This window comes from Bos grunniens, chromosome 16, assembly GCF_055505025.1.
Source record: "Bos grunniens cultivar Pamir isolate PY7600 chromosome 16, Bosgru_T2T1.0, whole genome shotgun sequence".
NCBI lineage: Eukaryota > Metazoa > Chordata > Mammalia > Artiodactyla > Bovidae > Bos > Bos grunniens.
In genome coordinates, this window is record NC_141180.1 from 78,570,150 (window position 1) to 78,590,557 (window position 20,408).

Below are 20,408 nucleotides of genomic sequence, written 5' to 3' on the forward strand. Positions count from 1 at the left end.
TACATGCTACTTTGTCTTATCTTGTTCATAAGCCTTCAGTCTTCTGGGGGCAGAGGTTGGGTCCTATCCATCCTTGTGACCCTGGCACCTGCCAGAAACTGCTAGTCACTGCTGATGATGATGAAGCCAAGTATCCATTACTGAATCACAATAATACAGGAGCCCAAGAAGGTCACCCAACAATTCTGGCTCCTCAATCTTGAACTCTATACCTTGTCAGAACACACACATTCATAGATGCATATATATAAACCTTAAAATATTTCACATCAAGTGGTAACCTCTATAAGCTAAAATACTGGCTTCTTCTGTGCATATTTAATTCCTAGAACTGCCCTAGAATAAGTGCTAAATAAATGTCTGCTGAAAGGATAAGTGAACCCCACATGCTAAGATTGGTGTTCACCAAAACTTCCTATGCTAACTCACACCAGGGCCAGGAGTGGGCATAGCGTAAGGAAGTTCTCAGCCCCCAAAATAATACGTGAAAAATCTTATCCAAGATTTCCAAGCCAATTCTTTCTGGCTAGAATGGCTCAAAAATAGGTTGAGATCTGACAAATCACTTCTGTCATTTGATTAAAAGGTGAGAACTTTTCTATAGTCTCTTTAATTTGATATCAGGAATGCCTACTAAAAAGATGTATTATATGTATTTTTTCCATATGGCTTCCCCGAACTGTAAATTGTAAAGTGGCTTTCCTAATCAGTCATCATCTGTCTGGATACTCAGTATGTATATCTGGGGGCTGGGAGTTTAGTGAGCTGAGGATTAAAAAAAAAAAAAGCAGCATAACTGAATTCTTTACAAGCCACATTATCTTCATTCACTTCCAATTCCTGATGAAACTGAGACCTGGCAAAACCAACACTTAGAATGCACAAGAATCAGGTTAGCATCCGAGACAAAGCCCCTAACAATACCATTTAATCCACATATTAGAAGCACCAGGAAGTGCTAATGGAACGGTGTGTGGCACGCCTGCCCGAGCGTGCATGTGTGTGTGTGTGGCACTTGGTGGTAGGGAAGGGCACACATTTCTACCCAGGACCAGAGAAAACAGGATCAAGGAGGCGGCTGACAATCTAGCCCATGTATAAGAAGGGAGGCAGGGAGAAAGGCAGAAAGTCAATAAATCTAAGAAGCCGAACCTTTCTTAATTGTGCCTGCCTTCCTGGGCTTATCTGCCCTCTATTCAGAGTCCACTCAATGCCTGTGCTTTGTCTTCCAAGGGAAACGTGTGAGGCATCATATCCACCTGTACGCTGCAGCATCAATTCTGTACAGCTTCCTCCTTTTGCTAAATCCTCGAGATGCTGCCTGTAAATTCAAAGAATTTCAAGCATCAACAGAAACCCCCACCCCCACCCCGAGAACTTAGTTATGAACATCTGTTGTTTACAAGGGTTCAGGCTGAGAGCTGCCAGACTTGCTCTGCAACCTCTACTTTAACACAGAGGCTGCCAGGGAGGGATGTCTGAATTTCATGCAAGGATGCCCTGTCCCAACTGCTTAAGCAGAAATCGGCAAACACAGCTCAGCATCCTCCCGCTGAAGATAATCCTAGTTTGTTCGATTCATTTTCTAAATCCTGGCTCTTTAACCAGCTGCACCCAAAATATGCTAAGAAGCAGAGCTGTGTTCATTGATCTTCCCTGAATTAAAACCTAAGGGGCAATGATCCAACGACCGGTGGAGGTGTATAAAGGCAGGAGATAGTGGAAAGGATTTCAATTCTGAAAAACCAAACCCCTACTTTTTTCTCATTCTCCCTAAATCCTTCATTAACACTGAGCTCTTCCCATATGATTCTGTTTCTTTTCACAGCATGATACTTCAGTGCAGCACAGAAATTAGATATTAAAGTCTTTACTTCAATTAGCTTGGGACCAAATCTAATTGAGAACATAACTGCTATCCTGTACCTCTCCCTGGCTGAGCCAAGCACAGGTACCTCCCAAGCCCTCCACCTTCCCTCCCTCCTGGTGACGACTGAAACCTGCTTTACACGGGCTCCTATTTTTAGATTCGTGTGCCTGCGTGCACATGTGTGCTTATTCTTCTCTTCCGACCTGTCTTATTTTTCCCCATTTCAATTATGAGTGTCCTTACAGTAGAGACTGTCTTTTCTTCTTATCTTGCAAACCCTCCCACTTAACACAGCCATCTCCCAATAAAGATGACATGGCTTTTGCCTTTAAAAGAGAACTGGATCAAAGTCAATTCATTTAATTGGCTACGAATTTCTGAGAATGAAAGAACCCACCGCACATTACTTCCTGCGTCTGCTGTGGAATTGTGGGCTTACAAGAGCCAGGAAAATGAATACTAAGAGTTCCTTGTGCCCAGCACTGTTGTTAAGGGACAAGATCACCAGGGTCTGTGCCTGGCAAGCTGAAAGACCAAGGTGTGTCCTGCTGACATCTCAACAGCAGAGCCCACGAGACACAGGAAGTCCCCAGCTTCCAACATCCTCCCAACTGTGCATAAAAGCATGTTTTGCTCCCAACCTGCCCTCTATCATTCCCTGCACTAAAAGAATGATATGAAGTCATTTATGCAGACGCTTGTAAGCTTCTGTTTGGCCTCATGAGACAGACAGCCCCATAAACCACAGTTTGCTGTGCTCATGACTGAGATTTGGGCTGCCCTGGCCTGCCGGTCCTGCCAGTGGCTGCTGCAGGAGGCTGAACAGGCCTGACTGGTGTTCTTTTATTCACCTGCGGCACAGTTGGGACCTGTGGGCCTCAACACTACACCTTTAATGATTAGGCAATTAGTGCTAACTATTAACTCTGTGAGGGCAGGACATCAGAGGGTGGTTGTAAGACAAATTTCCTCCTCTTGATGATGGTGAGCCTGAATCTAAAAATAACAAGTCAGGGTTCACTACCTGGTTCAAGGCAGTTCATGACGCCTAACGAAAAGACACCTTATCGGCCAAAACACACAACTGCTGAGTTCTTATAAGAACGGACGTATAATTACACAGAGTCACTTAATTACATATCTCATCCCAAGGCAGTCGTAGCATAAAAATCAAGAAGCAGAAAGTCTGTCATTCGAGAGGGCCCATAGCGGTCACTGAAGTAAATGGAGACTGACATGCTATTACCTAGGGCTAGGCTTAAGAGCGCTTAACTCTGCTTAGGGAATAAATGGTGAATCTGATCTACTATTAGCTATGGTGTAGCTGTATTTGGTCCCAACTCCTCAGGAGTTGGACAAGAAAACACTGTCACTGATATTTACATTTACTTTGGGTCAAACACTGTCCTAAAGGCCTCACATTCACTTAATCAGCATAACAACTCCATGAGGTAGATACGATTATTATCCACGATTTGCAGATGAAAAAACTGAGCCAGCTAACAACCTTCATGTAAAATCACATAGCTAGTGAGCAGAAAATCCAAGATCAGAGCCCAGAAAATCTGGTTCCAGAACCTGTGATCTTGACAATCAGGCTACATTCCTTCTATGGTGGTGACAATTAGGTCAGCTACCATTTTTTGAGCAGCCAGTAAGTTACTCTTTGGAAAAGGCCCTGATGCTGGGAAAGATTGAAGGCAAAAGGAGAAGGGGATGGCAGAGGATGAGATGGTTAGAAAGCATCACCAAATCAACGGACAAGAATTTGAGCAAACTCTGGGAGAGAGTGGAGGAGAGAGGAGCCTGGCATGCTGCAGTCCATGGAGTTGCAAAGAGTCAGGTATGGCTTATCAACTGAACAACAAAAAGTAAGTTATAGGCACTTGGCTAGTGCTTTACAGATATTGTATCTAATCTTGAGAGCAACTCTTCAAGGCACATTTTACTCTCCACATATCATGGATGAGAAAACTGAAGCAAAAAGGGGTTTAGTGACTTGGTCAAGGTCACACAGCTATAAGTGAAAGATCCAAATTTCTCTGGATTAAAGCTCTCAGCTTTTTCTGCTAAGTCTTAAAGCCTGCCACAGAGCTTTCAAATGAATTTTTTCTCTATTCAAAAGACAAACCACTACTCCATCTTGCTGATCCCCCACATTGCCTGTGTCTTTTCCATCATCTTTTATCTATGTGTGAGGAGACCTCCCAACTCCTCCAAAAAGGACCCAACCATACTGAGGGTTCTATATGGACTAGGCTAGTGAAAAACTCACCAACAGATCTTTCATTAGTTTCTAAACCAAGCCAGCTTGAGCCATGGCAAAAGGAAACCAACCCTTGCTCAACACCAGATGCTAATTCTGGGCAAAGTTTCCCTGAAGGAACACACAGCTCCCAAATATGTCCAAAGCAAACGAGCAACACACTGGTCCCAAGGAATACGGGCTCTTCCTTCTGGCAGCTTCAGGCTTTTTCCTACTTCCCTCCTCAAAAGCACACCGTACTCAAAGAGGAACTTGCTGGCCCTCCACTCTTCTGATTTGCAGTCACAGCTATAATATTGTCCATGGCCGACTGACTCTATTTTTCAACTCAATGCTGTCCAGGGAGGTTGATGGGCAATTTGGAACTCAGCTCCAGAGGAAAAATCCATTGGCAACAGGTGATATAACTGAAGAGACTGTGCGCATTGAAATACTGGGCCCAAGCCCAAGAACATGGATGCTACAAGAATTTCTCTTTAATGAATTGTGTGTCTAACCTCCCACTGAAAGGAGTACTGCAGGCGGAACGTCTTCCAGATTCCGATCCCCAGTACCTAGCTCAATGCCCGTATATAATTAGTTCCCCAAATGTGAACTGAATGAATACCAAATAAATATATCTTTTTCACTCTCTGCAATCTGAGTACCACCGACAATACACGTTTCCCTTTTTAAACTCCTAACACCTTTACTGTTGGAAGTCAAACACTCCACAGCCTCAACCATCATCTCCCAATGAACATGCCCCAAATCTCTAACCACCCACACATTAGCTCTGAATATAGTCCAGATCTTTAGCCCTGACTAAAGCCATTCATTTTCTGTCAATTACAGAAATTTCAGCTTCAATATCTTTCCGAAGTCTTAAATTTAACAACCCAAAACCAAATTTCGCATATTTCAGCTCTTCAAAAACAGCTCCTTTTCCTAACTTTGGGATTTATATTAAAGGCACCATTAATCTACCAGTCACCCAAGTCCAAAAGAAACTTCACAGCCCTCTTTCTTTTGTACTGCCAAGATTGCCTGAAACCCAAATCCCACCAGTCAGCAGTTCCTGTAGTCTTACGGCACCAGGTGCTCCCTCTGCCTCCAGCCTGGGAGCTCCAGGAGGAGAGAAGAGGGCAGTATCTGTCTGCCTGGCATGCATGTGGCACACGGTAAGAGCACACGCGTGCTAAGTGGACTGAAGGATCAATTTCTATTCTTTTCATCCCTACCACCCCCCACTAATTTAGATCCTTATTACTTACCATGAAAACCGGTTTCACTGTCTCAACTTCCTTGTCATTTGGCAAGCCATCACCATCAAGGTTAAGGTTAATCATCCTCAAATCCAGTTCACACCTCAGCTTGGACGTGTGCTGTGCAAACCTTTACTGGTTTCCAGTGTCCACTGCTTAAGGCCGAATCTCTTAGCCAAGAGTCAAGCTTCACCAAGATACGGTCCTATCTACTTTAGCCCAGGACCTCCATACACACTCATTCCCCCAACCAAACCAGTCTACTTACTATACCCCAAAAGTGCTTTGTACTTTCCTCTTGGCTACAAGATCTTTCCCCTCCCTCGATCTTCATCTGCCAAAATCCTAGCCATTTTTAAGGCCTGGTTCAAATCCCATTCCCCTCTTGAAAGTTTGCTGACTGACCAACTGTGCACTATGCCTTCTGTAGCACACACTTGGTACTTACCCCATATTGCCCTACACTGAAGATCTGTGTTATTACATCCAGGCATAATTTGCCCCTGATTAGATTAGAAGGCAATGGCACTCTACTCCAGCACTCTTGCCTGGAAAATCCCATGGACGGAGGAGCCTGGTGGGATGCAGTCCATGGGGTCGCTAAGAGTCAGACACGACTGACTGACTTCACTTTCACTTTTCACTTTCATGCACTGGAGAAGGAAATGGCACCCCACTCCAGTGTTCCTGCCTGGAGAATCCCAGGGACGGGGGAGCCTGGTGGGCTGCCATCTATAGGGTTGCACAGAGTTGGACACAACTGAAGAGACTCAGCAGCACCAGCAGCAGATTATAAAGTTAGTGGGCCTCCCCAATGATTCAGCAGGTAAAGAATCTACCTGCAATGCAGGACACACAGGAGATGTGGGTCAGGAAGATTCCCTGAAGTAGGAAATGGAAACCCATGCCAGTATTCCTGCCTGGGAAATCCCATGGACAGAGGAGCCTGGTGGGCTACAGTTCATGGGGTCACAGAGGTGGACACAATGGAGCACCGTTGACTTGACCTGAGAGTATAAAGTCATGTGGGAAAGAACCACTGCTTCTACTTTTTTGAATCTCTCTCCTCTAAGAGGCTAGACTAATAACCTTAAAAATGTTCAACAAATATTTGTTGCTGAGGAGAAGGAAAAGCTGGAAAAAAAGACAAGATATTGGCAGTGGGTTATAAAGAAGCATAAGGTCTCTGTAAGGAACACAGCAGGATAGCAATGTAGGAGTATTCCTCTAAAACTCAATAGAAAAAACAAAAAACCAAACCCATAACCCTACCTCAAAATAAAAGAAAAAACTGAGCTATTAAAAGCAGGAGATCAAAACCAAATGAGCTATAACTGAAAGGTAATTTACAGCAAGTCTATGAAAAAAATAAAAAAGCCAAACAAACAAACGCATTATCAATTAGAGTCCTGCTGGGTAATATTAACACAGATTCCACTTTAAAAAGACAATCAAAGGCTTAGCAACAAATAGGAATACATTTAGACTCTTCAAGGAGTCAAAGAAAATGCAAGAGCATCTTCCCTAGGAAGATTTTCTACCCTCACATAATATCTCCGCTCTTAAATCAGGCAGACAGAATTTTTAAACATTAACAGGGTCCTCCTACAATGCAAAGGGATGAAGGAAGCTACATGACTTATCTTAAACAAAGCAGAATAAGATAGAGATAATCACTATAGTTCTATCTGTAGGGGGAGGAGAAGAAGAGGGTGAACCACAGGGTCAGATTCTGCGATGGAGTCACAGTCGCGTGAGCTTTAATGAGAGTGTCTGCACTGAGACAGTGTTGGAGAGGACAAAGGTGAGCAGGAGAAAAGCAGAAGAGGAAATCAAGCCAAAGAGAGACAGGGTAATGGCTTCCAAGTAAGAAGCTGTCCAAGAAAAGATGAAAATAGCAGTTCAGCAACATTGGTCCCTAAATGCGGTCACTTAAGACTGTAACAAAACACCTAACCTAAGCCAGTATGAGGGGCTGCAATCTAGCCAGCTTGAGAAACGGGCCTGGAGAAGGGTGGGACAAACCATGCAGACCAATGTCAGCCCTGGCCAGCCCACCCCATCCCAAGCTGAATAGTTTCCACGTCCCTGAGACGCGTCTGTCCAGGGCTCCCGCTGGCAGCTGCTCTCCTGGCAGCACAAGGAGACAAATTCATGGCATTGCTGGGCCAACAGCTGCTACAGCTCCGGGGGAGGCGACGAGTGCCCGCTGAGATGCTTTGGGCAGAGAATGAACTATTCTAGGGACCAGTCCTAGAGTCAGCGGAATCGAGGCTACACTTCGCCGGCTGAATGAAAATACAGTACAATTGCCACTCCACAGACCAGGAAAGCCACAGCCCTTCCTCTGTCCCAGCTTCTTTGACTTTAATTGCTTCTTGCCCTCCTGTCTGACCCATTTTTTGTCGAGTTCCCAGGGCACGACTTCAGTATCAGCCCCCACTAACCTGAGGCTCACTGCCATTCCTTCCTAATGCGTTTCCCTCCAGTCTCTCTGCTCCAGCTGATCTTATGCATTGTTGCCATAGTTACCTTTCCAAAGCACAGCCATCTATAAATATGCTCCAGAACTATCAATGGGTCCCCCATGCTTACAGAATAAAGCCCAACCTTTGTCACCTGGCATTCATAGACCACTGTGATCTGCGATTCCTATCAACTTTTCAGGCTTATGTCCCTATCACATTTCTCACTTCTGTTCTTTCGAAAAACAGATGAGTTACCGACCAGCTCTGTGCCTCTATCAACACTGTTTTTCTGCCTAAAATGCTTCCTTCTCAATTTTTGTATTCTACTTCTACAACTTCTGCATTGTTTCCATTGAATTAAGCTTATAAAACTAATAACTTGCATTGGCACTTTTATGTTTCCATTTCCCATCCACTGAAGCGCACCTCCATAAAGCCCCGTCTTCTCTGTGCATTTACGGCACTTCTCAAAGTGGATGAGTGAAATGCTCTTTCATACGCCTGCCCTCTTGTGAATCACACACAGACAACGTGGCAGAGGCTGCTAACTGTCCCCCACTATGCTCCCCCTCCATTAATAGAGATTCTACTTTCTGGTCTTTAGATTAATAAGTACATTTCCCAGCCTTCCTTGCAGCTCAGTAGCCCCATGAGTCTATGTGAGCTGAAGAGATGTATGTGCCACTTCCAGACTGCACCTTTAAAAGGTAAGGATGTATCTGCCCCTGACCCTTATGCTTTTCTTTCTGGCTGGAATGGGGACATGATGGTCTGAGCCATCTTGGGTCGTGAAGAACCAGGGCAACACTCTAGGGATGGAATAAGGATCCCAACACTGCCCAGGATAGCTAACAACCAGATAACGGCAAGAGAGAAAAATCAAGCTCTGTTTGTGAAAGATACTATTACTGGGTCTATTAGAGCTGCAAAACTTACACCTTAACCAAAACAGATATACCTAAAAAGCCTTTCCTGAGCCCAAAATGCCAATGTTCAATTGCTAACAAATGTTTCAAGCGTGGTCTGGTGGTGCTGCCTGCCAAGAGTGAGCTCAGTTTCAGCAGCGTGGTTGTCTTCCTACAGCAACGCCTGTACGTGCAAACATCCGAACACCTGGCTGCGTTTTACAAAGCAGAGATGAGTGGAAAGTGGAAAAACGCAGGGCCTGCCACCAGCGTTACCCTGAGAAGTAGAGTCTCATCACTGTACGAACAAGACAAGGCTAGAAATCTCCAGCCACCAAGAATCCTCAAATGCTCCCCAGATTTAAGCAGGTTCAACTGCTTCAAGCAGTTGCCACGGGTTCAACTGGGGCAAAAAGAAGAAAATGAGAGACCCAGCACAAAAGGCTCAAGGTCGTCAGGTGAGGTGTAACTCGGGGTTTCACAGATAAACTTACAGTAACAGATACCCTCTTCTCCATGGAAGGCCCCTGTACGTTTTTAGGAATAAAGTGTAGGAAATGACGCTGCCTGGACCCCTAACTGAGCTTCCAGCATCCTGCCTGTGTCTCACCACCTCTCCTATTAGGCCAGACCTCATGGACTGGCCCCTTTGTGACCTTCTGTGTCTTCCAAAAATCAGCAGTCTCATGTTTCAGTCTAATAGGCTCAAAGTTCTTGGGCTTGGGGCTCATTTTAGTCATCTTTGCCTCACAATGCTTATAATCGGAGAATATCAGTAAGAAATTGCTGGGATTGACTTTTACAGATTTTCTACTTGAAAGCCTGCTAGTTTCATCAGACATACCTACATCCTTTCCATCCTTCTAAGTGCTTAAAAAAATCACCACCCTCTCTCCTTCCTTTGTTTCCTTCCTTCTTCCCTCCAGCATCCTCTCCTGGTAACTTTTACTTCTAATAATTAACACTTCTACTCCCTAAAATTGCGTGTGCCCAAGCCTGGGTCCTGGGTTTAGCTCTTTGTTCCTCTCTTTCTCTTCCCTGAGTTCACACAATTGCATATCTTCCATGATCACTTTTATACCTCAGAGTCTGCTCTCTATTCCTAGTCAAAACCTCTTACCTCAGTGGTACCTCTCCACCAGACAGGCTTCCTACTGCACCAAACCTGACATGCTCAGAGTAGGCTCATTCAAAACAGCTCTTCCCCCAACAGCCCCACATCTAGGATAGATGCTCCAATTCTTCCAGGCCACCACATTAGAGAGCCTGGGTCTCCTCTGATGGTTATAGTTCTTTATCCAGTCAGTCACCCAGTCCTCTTAGGTTTCCCAAATACTTATTCCTTCTTCTCTAATCTTGCTTGCTCTCATATTGTACATGGATTATTCCCCCAAACCTCCATTTTGGCCTTCTCTGCCATAAAAATTCATTCATCCTTCTACCATTTTTTGTCATGTCTCCTTTCCCACAGAAGAACCCAGAGGGCTCACTACCACGCTCTGCATCAAATCTTAACTCCCCTGCTTGTCTGTTAAATTATTTGGTGTCTACTTACCTAAACTTAATTTTCCACTGCTTTCGGAAATATGTGTTCTCATAAAATTTTGCTAATACCTCTGTTAAAGCCCCTTTTACACTATATTGTTTACATGTCTCTTTTCCCTGTTAGCCAAGATTCCAGAGCTTATCTCAGTCTGCAAAGGAATCAGCACAGAACACAGTACCCAGCACGCATTTCAAACGGGTCTGTTGAATAAGTAGATGGCTCCTCAGGCTAAGTTCCGACAGGAAGCTATTAAAGTAACCTGGCCATAAAGTGACAGCAAAGGAGTGGCAAAGCCCCCTCGACAAGCACTTGGAGCTCTTTGTCCTTTTGTTCCGCAACACCTGCCTCAACTCACCTAACTGTGTGATGTGTTCAGTACCTGTTACCTTATTCTATTAAAAGTGCCAAGTGGAAGACGGTATTTGTTCATTGTTATATCCCAAGGTACAGCATCTACTCTGAAGGAGCTCAAGGGATGCGCAACAGACATTTGTTGGATGAATGCATTCAAGCCTCCTTTTAGGGAAGCGCTGGGATCCATCCCTCACTCGCCCCTTTAGCCTCTCACCACCGAACACGCCTGCCTCTTCTTTCCTGAATGTGCTATTCTCTCCTACACAAATCTACCTCTAAAGACTAACCTAAATCCCACTCGTTTCATGAGTATGCTCCTGATTATTCCAGATCCTTTATCTGTCTCTGATGATTTATCACTGACCTCTTATCATATCTATATCCTACATACAGCAAGGATCTCTTAATGAGACCATTATTGCTTTATCTCTAATTGCTTCCTATATTAAAAACCTTTTCTCCCCAACCAGATATGGCCCCCTATGGAAACATACAATCAACCTGTTTTATATCTTCCAATACCTGTACAACACAGAGCACATAGCTGGCTCTCAAGAAATATTCACTGATTATTTGGGAAAAACGAAGCCTGGTACCAGCTTTATCAGAAGGGAAATCAATTCTCCCAGCCTTGGAGAAAAAAAAACCCTATTTCTTGTATGTAATCTTAATCAGATTCAGCACATCTATACCTTAATTTCTAGTAAATATGTCCTTAAGCTAAGAATATAATATAGGACTAAAAATCAGGCTACTTTAATAGGAGGAGTTATCAAGAGAATAAGTCCAACCTTGAATCATTTTTCTAAAGCAAACAATCCTTCTATCTTCATTTATCATATACTAAAATAACATTTTATTCTCTCAGGACTGCTTATCATAAAGAGATACGACCCTTGGAAGAGACCCTTGGAAAAGACAAGGGTCTCTGAAGATGAAACATCTGGAGGAAACTCTCACTCTGGCTTGTATTGAAAGGTTATATGTTCTTCTTATTCTCAGACTCCACAGTCATTGCTCAGAACTGGCTTGTAAAGAATAAATTATGTCCTAAATTGTCAGGGTGATAAACAAATACAGAAAATAGAGGGAAATAAGATACATTTGGCATTAATTCTTAAATTCACTCGTTCATTTATTCATCCAATAATATTTAGTAAGCATGGATCATATATTACATTAGGCACTGTGGGAGGCTGAATGATGAATCAGAAAAGCTTATACAAGTCCACGAAGGGAAGATAATATAAGATAGATAGTTCTGAATGCCCTAAAGAAAGAACAATGAAAACAATGCTGTAAGAATTTAGAAGAGGGAGAATTCATTCTTCCTTCTGGGAGAATCCAGAAAGATTCTAGAAACAAGTCCTATTTGCATGAGGCCTTAAAACATGGGTATGGCTTTGACAGGCAAAGATGTAATGAACGGACACGTAAGTTCAAATCACAGGATGCGCAAAGGCCCAGTGGACTTAGTGTTCTGTTTGGCTGCGGAAGAGCAGAGCAGAAACAGGAAATAAGGTTGGAAAGCTAGTTGGGCCAGATGTAGACGGGCCTGAACACTAAGCCAAGGAGTGTACACCTTTGTGAATAGAGCAGGACTTCACAAACTTAACTGTGAATACCAATCACCTGAGGCTCTTGTTACAGCGGATCTGAGGGGGGCGGACCCAAGACTCTGTATTGCCAACCCTTAGGCAGTGCCGATCTTGAAAGACCACATCTTGAGCATCAAGAACACAGACCTCCGGGAACCACTGCACAGAGAAACTGCCTGACCCGCAGGGTACTCCAGGAAGACTAAATCTGGTAACAGTGCATCAGGCAGATTAGGATGGGGAGAAGCTGTTCGTTAGAATCATCTGGGAAGCTTTTACACCACACTGTTACCCAGGCCTTACTCCCAGAGATTCTGATTTAATTGATCTGGAATGCGGCCCAGTTTCAGCATTTTTAAAAAGTTCTCCAGGGAATTCTAATGTGCAGCCAGGATTGAGAACCTCTCCTAAAGATGATACAGTAAGTATTGCAATAAGTCAGGCAAAGATGAAGATGACCTAAACTAGGGCAATGGTAGGGAGAACAGAGGGCCAGGGCCAGTTGTATAAAACACTTGTAAATGTAGACGGAACAGACCTTAGCAACTGTCTGTACAGCGACTTAGATTTATGGCTACCTCCATTTCTTCCAGTTAAAGACAGCTCAGTGAAATGGTTAAGAACACAGACTCTAGAGCCAGATTGCCTGGGTCTGGATTCCAGTTCTGCCATTTATTTATTAGGGGTGTGTGTGTGTGTGTGTGTGTGTGTGTGTGTATGCCACACACATAGAGGCCACGGGTCATTATTCTTTGAACTCTTCATGACCCAGTTTCCTCATCTGTATGTTGGGGATACAACAAAAACTAACATATGGAGTTGTGAAGACTGAATTAAGCCCTTTGGCACTAAGCTTGGCACACAGGAAGGTGTTTGCTGTTACGGTTCATGATCTGTCCTGATCTCTCCACAATGTTGAATTGCACGCAAGACTGGTCTGGAAATGAAGTCCTGGAGGGCTCTCAGCCCTCAGGCAATTAGAAATCACTAGGCCACCTGCTTCATGAATACAGCGGGATGGAGGTGGCACGCCCTGCCTCCCTCCCACACCCCTCACTCCCAAGGTCTCTAGAAGTAACCGCGCAGCATCCCTACTTGAACTGCTGGTCCTTGGTGCTCCTCGTCTTGGCCAGGAAGCGCTCTGCCAGCTTCTCCAGGTTGCGGGAGTAGTCCATCTCGATCTCAGCCTTCTTACGGAAGAAGTCCTGGAGGTCCTGCAGCAGCTGTACCCGGAGCTCACACTGCTGGTCCAGGCATTTCATCTGCTCCGTGAGTTGAGCGCGGATCTCTGCAACGAAAGCAAGCGGAGGCAGTCAGACAGACACCTCTGGAAAAAACCACGATGCCAACATTCACCCCTTCCATCTAGGTGTTCCCTGTGTTCTGGGGAACTGAAAGGCTTTACTTTTAAAAATGTGATGCGAGGCACCACCACCAACTCACCAACTTTTCAAACCCTTAAAGAATACTGAAACCGAGAATCTGCTAAATCAGTTAAGAAAAAACTGCTTATCAGACATATGATACTCAGGGCTGCCTTTTAATAAGCAATTCACTGTATACCAGACACCGCGTCAGAATGTGGGCTTCCTTCTGGCAGAGAGCCGAATGAATTATCTCCCAACCAGCCTATTAGGTCAGGACTTCTTTCATCCCTATTTTCAAGATGGGAAAACTAACTCTTAAAGAAGTTAAGCTATTATGTGGTGGAGCCAGGATTCAAACTCAAACAGCTCGACTTTAGAGCCCAAACGCCTACTTTTCATACTGTCTTTCCACATCTTCATGAAGAAGGGGAGGGGTCAAGGTATTTTAAAGGAGATAGGAAGGGCCCTGCCCAAGAATCAATAGTGGCAATCAAGAATGAAACAATTACCTAGATCTCTGGGCAAGCAAACCATTCACCGTCAGTCAGATTCCACAGTTTCCAATACCATAGAACGTAATCGATCTTTAAGAAGTTGGTATTTTCACTAAATATTACTCATATCTCTGACCCTTCACCCTCACCAATGCTTAGAGCCTCCGTTGTGTCAAAGCTAGAAATATTTCTGGTTAAGCTCTAGCTTGGCAGCTTTCTGGCTGGCCAGAATCCACATACAGGGCTAGCAAACACTCTCTGAAACTGCAGCAATGGCAGCTCCAGATACAACCAGTTCTGCCTCACATGCAATACTGCATTTGTCACTGACAAGACCTGGCACCCGCGGGAGGCAGCTTGCCAAAATCCGACTGCAAGGCCTGCCGTGCACATCTTGCTGAAGTTATGCCCCCATCCCTATCTGAGTCACAGGAGTCACTTCTTTCATCCCTTTCCTCCCCAACGTCCCCCCGGCCCCTAACCCTGCAAGCCTGCTCAGCCCCAGCAGCTTAGGCTGTGACAGTGACTCCAAGCCCAGGGAGAAGAGCATCTGCACTGATATGCCTTTCCTTCTGCGTGCTCCGAATTTATTTCCCAACAGTGGAGCTGTAACACTGCTTTCAGACTATGCTCTGTAAAGCAGGGCGTGGGCATGCGGGATCCGAGTTTTCGTCTGAGCTGTAGACAAATGAGAGGCAAATCCAGGAATGAAGCTATGATGTTGAAAAGCCTGCCAACCACTCCTTTTATGAAGCAATAAGGGATGGGCAAATGGTGCATTTGGCTTCGCCTTGGAGTAGCTACAGGTCCACCATCCATCCCCATCTTCATTTTTGGTTGTTTTTACAGATATCAGATGTATCACAAGTATCTGGTCCTTTAAGGGTGAGAACCGTAGTTCTCACCCTCTTTATCCCTCTGCCTCCCTCGTGCCAACCACCAATGCCAAACAGGCCTGCAGTAACCTCACCTGAACTGAAACTGAGCCCCGGAGGATTGTTTCAAGCAGACAGAAGGCTGCACAGAAAAGCTGCCTGCCTCATCATTCATCAAAGCTCTCTTGTTCTGTGCTTTTTTTGGAGTCTGTTTACAAGAATGTTGAGGGGGAAAGATCTGCAGAGGGCATGTCAGGCATTGGTTCTCGCCAGGGTTTTCTGGGTCTCTTAAAGGCAGCAGCCCTGGTTGAGACTATTCCTTGAGGCTTCTGTCCCTTTTCCGTCTTTGACAAACAGAAGTAGCAGCTGGCAGGAGAAGCCACTGGGTGGGTAGACTGCGAGCAGAGAGGCTATTCACCATGCTCACTGATATTATTCACAACCTGTCCATTAAATAATAAGAATCAGAGCATCTTAGGGTAAAAAGGCTTTCTAGGTCCCCAGTCAGTAACAGTGCAAGAGGATGTGGCTAGACAGGGGCGCTGTCAGTCCTTCCTGAGCCACTTGGAATTCTTTAACACATTGCCTCAAAAAACTCCCTAACTGGGGGAGCAGAAAGGGGAGCATGGCAAGATGGACACTGCCCACCTCTGCTGAAAGGAGAAGGCTAAGCAAATTCCCACGATACCCATGAAGTTCCAGAGGGAGACTGCTCCAGGGTTGTCCTGTCCGAGGAACAAGCAGTTCATAGGAAGCCTTTAAGATGTGTGAATTAATCTAGGAAGCCCCACGTGCATCCAGCCAGCATGGAATTCCACCCTGACTTCCTCAAGTGCCTCAACAAATGGGCAGCATTACCCAAAGTGCACTCCACCCTCAGGCATCCCCTCTGGGCCCCTGCAGGAAAAGAAGCATGTGTTTGCTGAACATCTTTGATGGGCCTCTACTCACATCATTTTATTTAATCTTTATTACTAGGCCATAATTGGTATCTCCAATTATCCTGATCGCAAGATGAGAAAACTGAAGTATGACTTGTTAAGTAATTTACCAAAGGGCCATACAATTAGGGGCAAGTGGGGTTGAAGCCAAGTTAAGGTTTGCCTTGACTTGTCAAAGAGGTTGACAGTGGGGACGGGAAACGTGAGAAACCAACAAGAGTCTGAAGTCTCGGGGGCATTTTGGGGGGGACATCACAGTTTCTCTGGCTCCAAAACCTGGAACGTCCCCTTCTCTACCTTCCAGCTGCAGTGGTGACTCAGGCCCAAGAGTCAAGTTTGGAGTAGCCCAGTGACTCACTATCTAGCCCATGTTTTGACTAGTCCACGACCAGACTGGCTTCCTTCCTACTTCCTAGATCTACAGAGCAGCTTCCTACTTCTACAGAGCAGCTTTGAAGGAAGTGAGAATGGGATGTCCCCACCCCATCCAGCAAAAGAAGAGTCTCTGCTAAGAGATACCACCTGCACCGTGGTCAGCTAGTGATGCCACACTGCTGAGCATCACCCCTGCCCCGCTCCCACAACTTGCCTGGAAGGAGGCGCTGCCCTGGCCCCCACCCCCAAGAGCCTCTGCACAGGCACTCAAGGGAGATTCTCATCACCCCCATCTCTAGGCCTGCCGCTCCAAGACAGAATAGCTGCTCTGTCCAGGGCAAAATGTGCTACTTCAGGCTTGTACTGCTGCTGCTGCTTCAAAGACAAACAATGGTCCCCAAGAAGGCAGCTGTGCCAGCCCCAGTCCTCTGTCCATGCATACGAGGGGCAGGAACAATGGGCCACTGAAAGCCAGCACGCCTGGGCCATGTGCCCAGGCTGGAGGCCCCTCTGCACCCTGGCCTACCAATACACTACAAGTGCAGAAAGAAGAAAGGGGCAATTTATAAAAACGTGGAGGAATTTCTCACAGTTCCATCATGTGCTTAGCCCAGTATGCACCTGCACACGTGTAGACACACAAAGACACACTCACACCACCCACACCGTGCTTCATCACACCAACTCAAGATGCCTTTGCCAATCCAGGTTATAGTTGGAGAAGCGTTCCTGGGAGCTGGGGATGATGGGGTTTTCGTAGGTTTTGTCCTTAGAACTACACTGAAGAAGTCAAGTTCTCACTTTCTAGAAGCAGCTGTATCTCAGGGCTATAAATGAAATCAATGGCCATCCAGAAAGCCAAAGTACAAAGGTCACCATGAATGACCTGAAGTGATACATGCCAAAAATGACCTCCCCTGGGCACCTCGCCAAGCCCATTTGTTCAGAAAACCTTTACTGAGCTGCTTCTGTATGACAGACCCTGTGCCGGGTGATTATGAGGGACAAAACAGGCCCAAGTCCTATCCTACTGAAGTGTGACTTGACAGGAGGAAGGAAAAGACAGGAAAGATTGTCTCATTGCTTTTGCTTCAAATATTCTTTATTATAACACAGCCATGGTAAGAAGCCCCCACCTAAAGACCAAAGATTTAAAACTCATCAGTAGCTGGCAAAGATATTAGGCAACAAGACTAAGAAAATTTCAATGCCCTCTGACTGTTTTTCTATTTCGCTTTATAAAAATGATACTTGAATAAACTACAGCTTCCCTTGCAAAAGGGACCAAAGTTTTAGAGCAAATTTCCTGAAAATCAGACTTAACCTTTGGTTAATATTTCATTCAAAGATTCAAGTCAAAATTTAACCTCACTATTCTGGGACTAGCCCTTGACGACAGTTACACAATTTTGTGAATATACTAAAACAAAAAACAAACAAACAAAAAAATCCCACCAAATGGTACATTTCAAAGGGGTAAATTTTATGGTACTTGAACTATTTTTCATTAAAAAAGTTGAACCCCATCAAAACAGCATGTCCTGCTGAGTGCCATCCTGCCGACTAAGCGGAAAATGGCCCCACAAACAGGCACCAAAAGGAGGAAGGCCTTCTTGGTTTCCATTTCTCCATGTGTATGGGCTGAATTTCAGTTCTGCATTGAATATTCTTAAAGCAAATCTTAGAAGCTGTCCCTCCGGACAGCAAACTTGGCCAGGACAAGGAACTCCACTGGCAGATCACCATCCCATCATTTCCAAAGGGTGTCGGATCAAAGGCTGGAAGGGAACGTTTTCATGCATGAGCTCAAATCTAGGATCAGCGCACACGTCCCGGAACGCTTCCCCAGAGACATGCTGACTCTTTGTCCAGGCTTGGCCACAGCTGAAGTTCTAACTACACCTGTCCTGGGAGTTAGAAGGAAGTTCATTTTCTTTTTTAGGAAGATGCTGAAAGTCACAAAAACGGATCAAATTCATAGAAAAACTAGACCTAATAGGATATTGATTGCTTAACAAAAACAGGGCCCTGCCACAGCGACAATCGTGGAGACTCTAAATTATGTAACACCTGCCAACGCAGGTGACACAGTCGTCTAAAAACTGTCCACACTTCAGAGAACCCCAGGAAATTCACCAGTCAGGAGAGTATTGGGGAATTCTGTTCAGCTCATCGTTTCCAATCCAAAGATATCAGCCCCACTTGTTCCTCTTTCAAAATTCATCTCCTTCTTCAGGAATTTTTTCTGATTATGTAATAGGGAACCTCTTTCTATGACTCCCACATTTTTGAGGAGAAAATAAGGGTGGGGAGGCAGGTGGGAGGAAGATGTAACCTTCCAGGAGAGTAACCCGGGCATGTCCTTCCTTTCTCCTTGATACGCTGGCACCTGGGGGCAGGAGCTGCCACCCCTGCAGGCGGTGCTCAGAGCCCGCGGGACAGGAGCTCAGCCTGGGTTCCCCACGGGGGGCCAGGCCTGACGCCAGTCTTTTTACACAAAATCTGCCTCGCCTGCTTTTCAGCCCTTCACAAACACATGACGTCACCTCAGCCACCTCAGGAACGGGAATTCCTACTTCAAGCAAGCGTTATGTAAGGAGACACTGAGGCTTTCACCTCACTTGGAGGCTCTACCCTCCATATCTCTTACCAAGACCTCTTAACACAGCAGTCATCAGCTCCTCTCAAAGCTGTTCCCCGGGAAACAAAATGCTGGAACACCTTGCCAAGTCTCACTTTTTACCTGCAGATTGCTTTTCTACAGACTCAGTAATGGGAGGCCTATCGAAAATTTTTTTTACGGGAGCCCAGAGAAGGGAAAGGAATTTCTGGGGATCACACAGTCATTTAGCTGCAGATCTAGGCCTGAAACCCAGGCCCCCGGGTTTCCTAAGCCAAAGTTCTTTCTTACTCTACTCTTGTTGCAAATATTTATTTGAGCGCCTTCCAGGTGCTCTGAAAGTACAAAGACAAAAGTCCTCCATCAAAGTTAGCAGAGTAGTCAGGAACTACTGAGTTAGGAACTGTAGTCAGGAACTCTAACAAACACAGAGCAATAGCAATATAAATAAATGAGGTATGCACATAGTATTTTGAGAGCAGAGAGAAGTCACATTATCACCCTCAAACCACTTGCTATATATCACATCTTTCAGAGGCTGACTGAAAGTTATTACTAATCTCCGAGTAGTTAGTATGTCAAAAAAAAAAAAAAAGCCATCAAGCTACTCTTAGTAAACTAGAAAACAGCAAATATTCTTCCTCACAGAGAGTGATTGATGGCCTTTTTTCTCTTTACTTGACTGAATATGACACAGAAACAAACCTCAGTTAATCCAAACTATCAACCAACAAATAGCTACTAAGCTTCCAGAATATGAGGATTTGACATATTTTTCTTCCTTGCATCTATATCCTCCCTTAAAAAAGTTGATTTCATCTCTGTCCTCTCCAAAGTTAGTGGATGTAACCTCCAGGCCCTGTTTAGGAGCTACAAAACCTGGAGACAACGTCAGTCTGAGACAGTGCCACCATCTTGCCACCACAAGAGGAAAGCCCTTTTCAGAATGGAGCCGACCTAGCGGAAGCAGAGCTGAGATATGCAAAAGGGGAACTTGGGCCCTTGAATCAATCATGGCTGGATGCCAGCCCCTATTCCTGTCAGTTTCCATAAGCCAACTTATTCAGTTTTTCCTTAAAATAGTTTGCACTGGGGTTCTGGTATCTTGCAACAAAGGATTCCTACTGAACAAAATAGGAAATTCTCAAGTATTCAGAAGCATGAAAGTCCTTGTCCTCAAGGAACTTGCAATCTAATTATGAAAACATGATCAAAACATATAATACTTTTCCAAAAAATATGTAATTATTTACATATTATATAATTATGCAAGATACATAATTAAATGTATAAATTTTATGTTATTATATACTGAAAGAATGAAACTGTGAATAAATATTACAAATACAAATAAAGTACTTGTTTTATTTTCTTGGGCTATAGACGTTATTTTCTTCGGCTATAAAATCACTGCAGATGGTGACTGCAGCCATTAAATTAAAAGACATTTGCTCCTTGGAAGAAAAGCTATGACCAACCTAGACA

At 44.7% G+C, this 20,408-nt stretch overlaps 1 protein-coding gene across 19 annotated transcripts in view; it reads right to left on the minus strand.

Annotated features, from left to right (window-relative positions):
• SRGAP2 (SLIT-ROBO Rho GTPase activating protein 2) overlaps positions 1 to 20,408 on the minus strand; it is a 254,582-nt gene that overhangs the window by 137,647 nt on the left and 96,527 nt on the right. For all 19 annotated transcript variants that reach the window (XR_015142882.1, XR_015142879.1, XR_015142881.1 and 16 more), the window contains exon 3: positions 13,347 to 13,539. Coding sequence is in view for 15 of the 19 variants with exons in the window: in XM_086342845.1 (XP_086198971.1) it covers positions 13,347 to 13,539 (193 nt within the window). In the remaining 4 variants the exon portion in view is untranslated. The remainder of the gene's footprint in view (positions 1 to 13,346; positions 13,540 to 20,408) is intronic.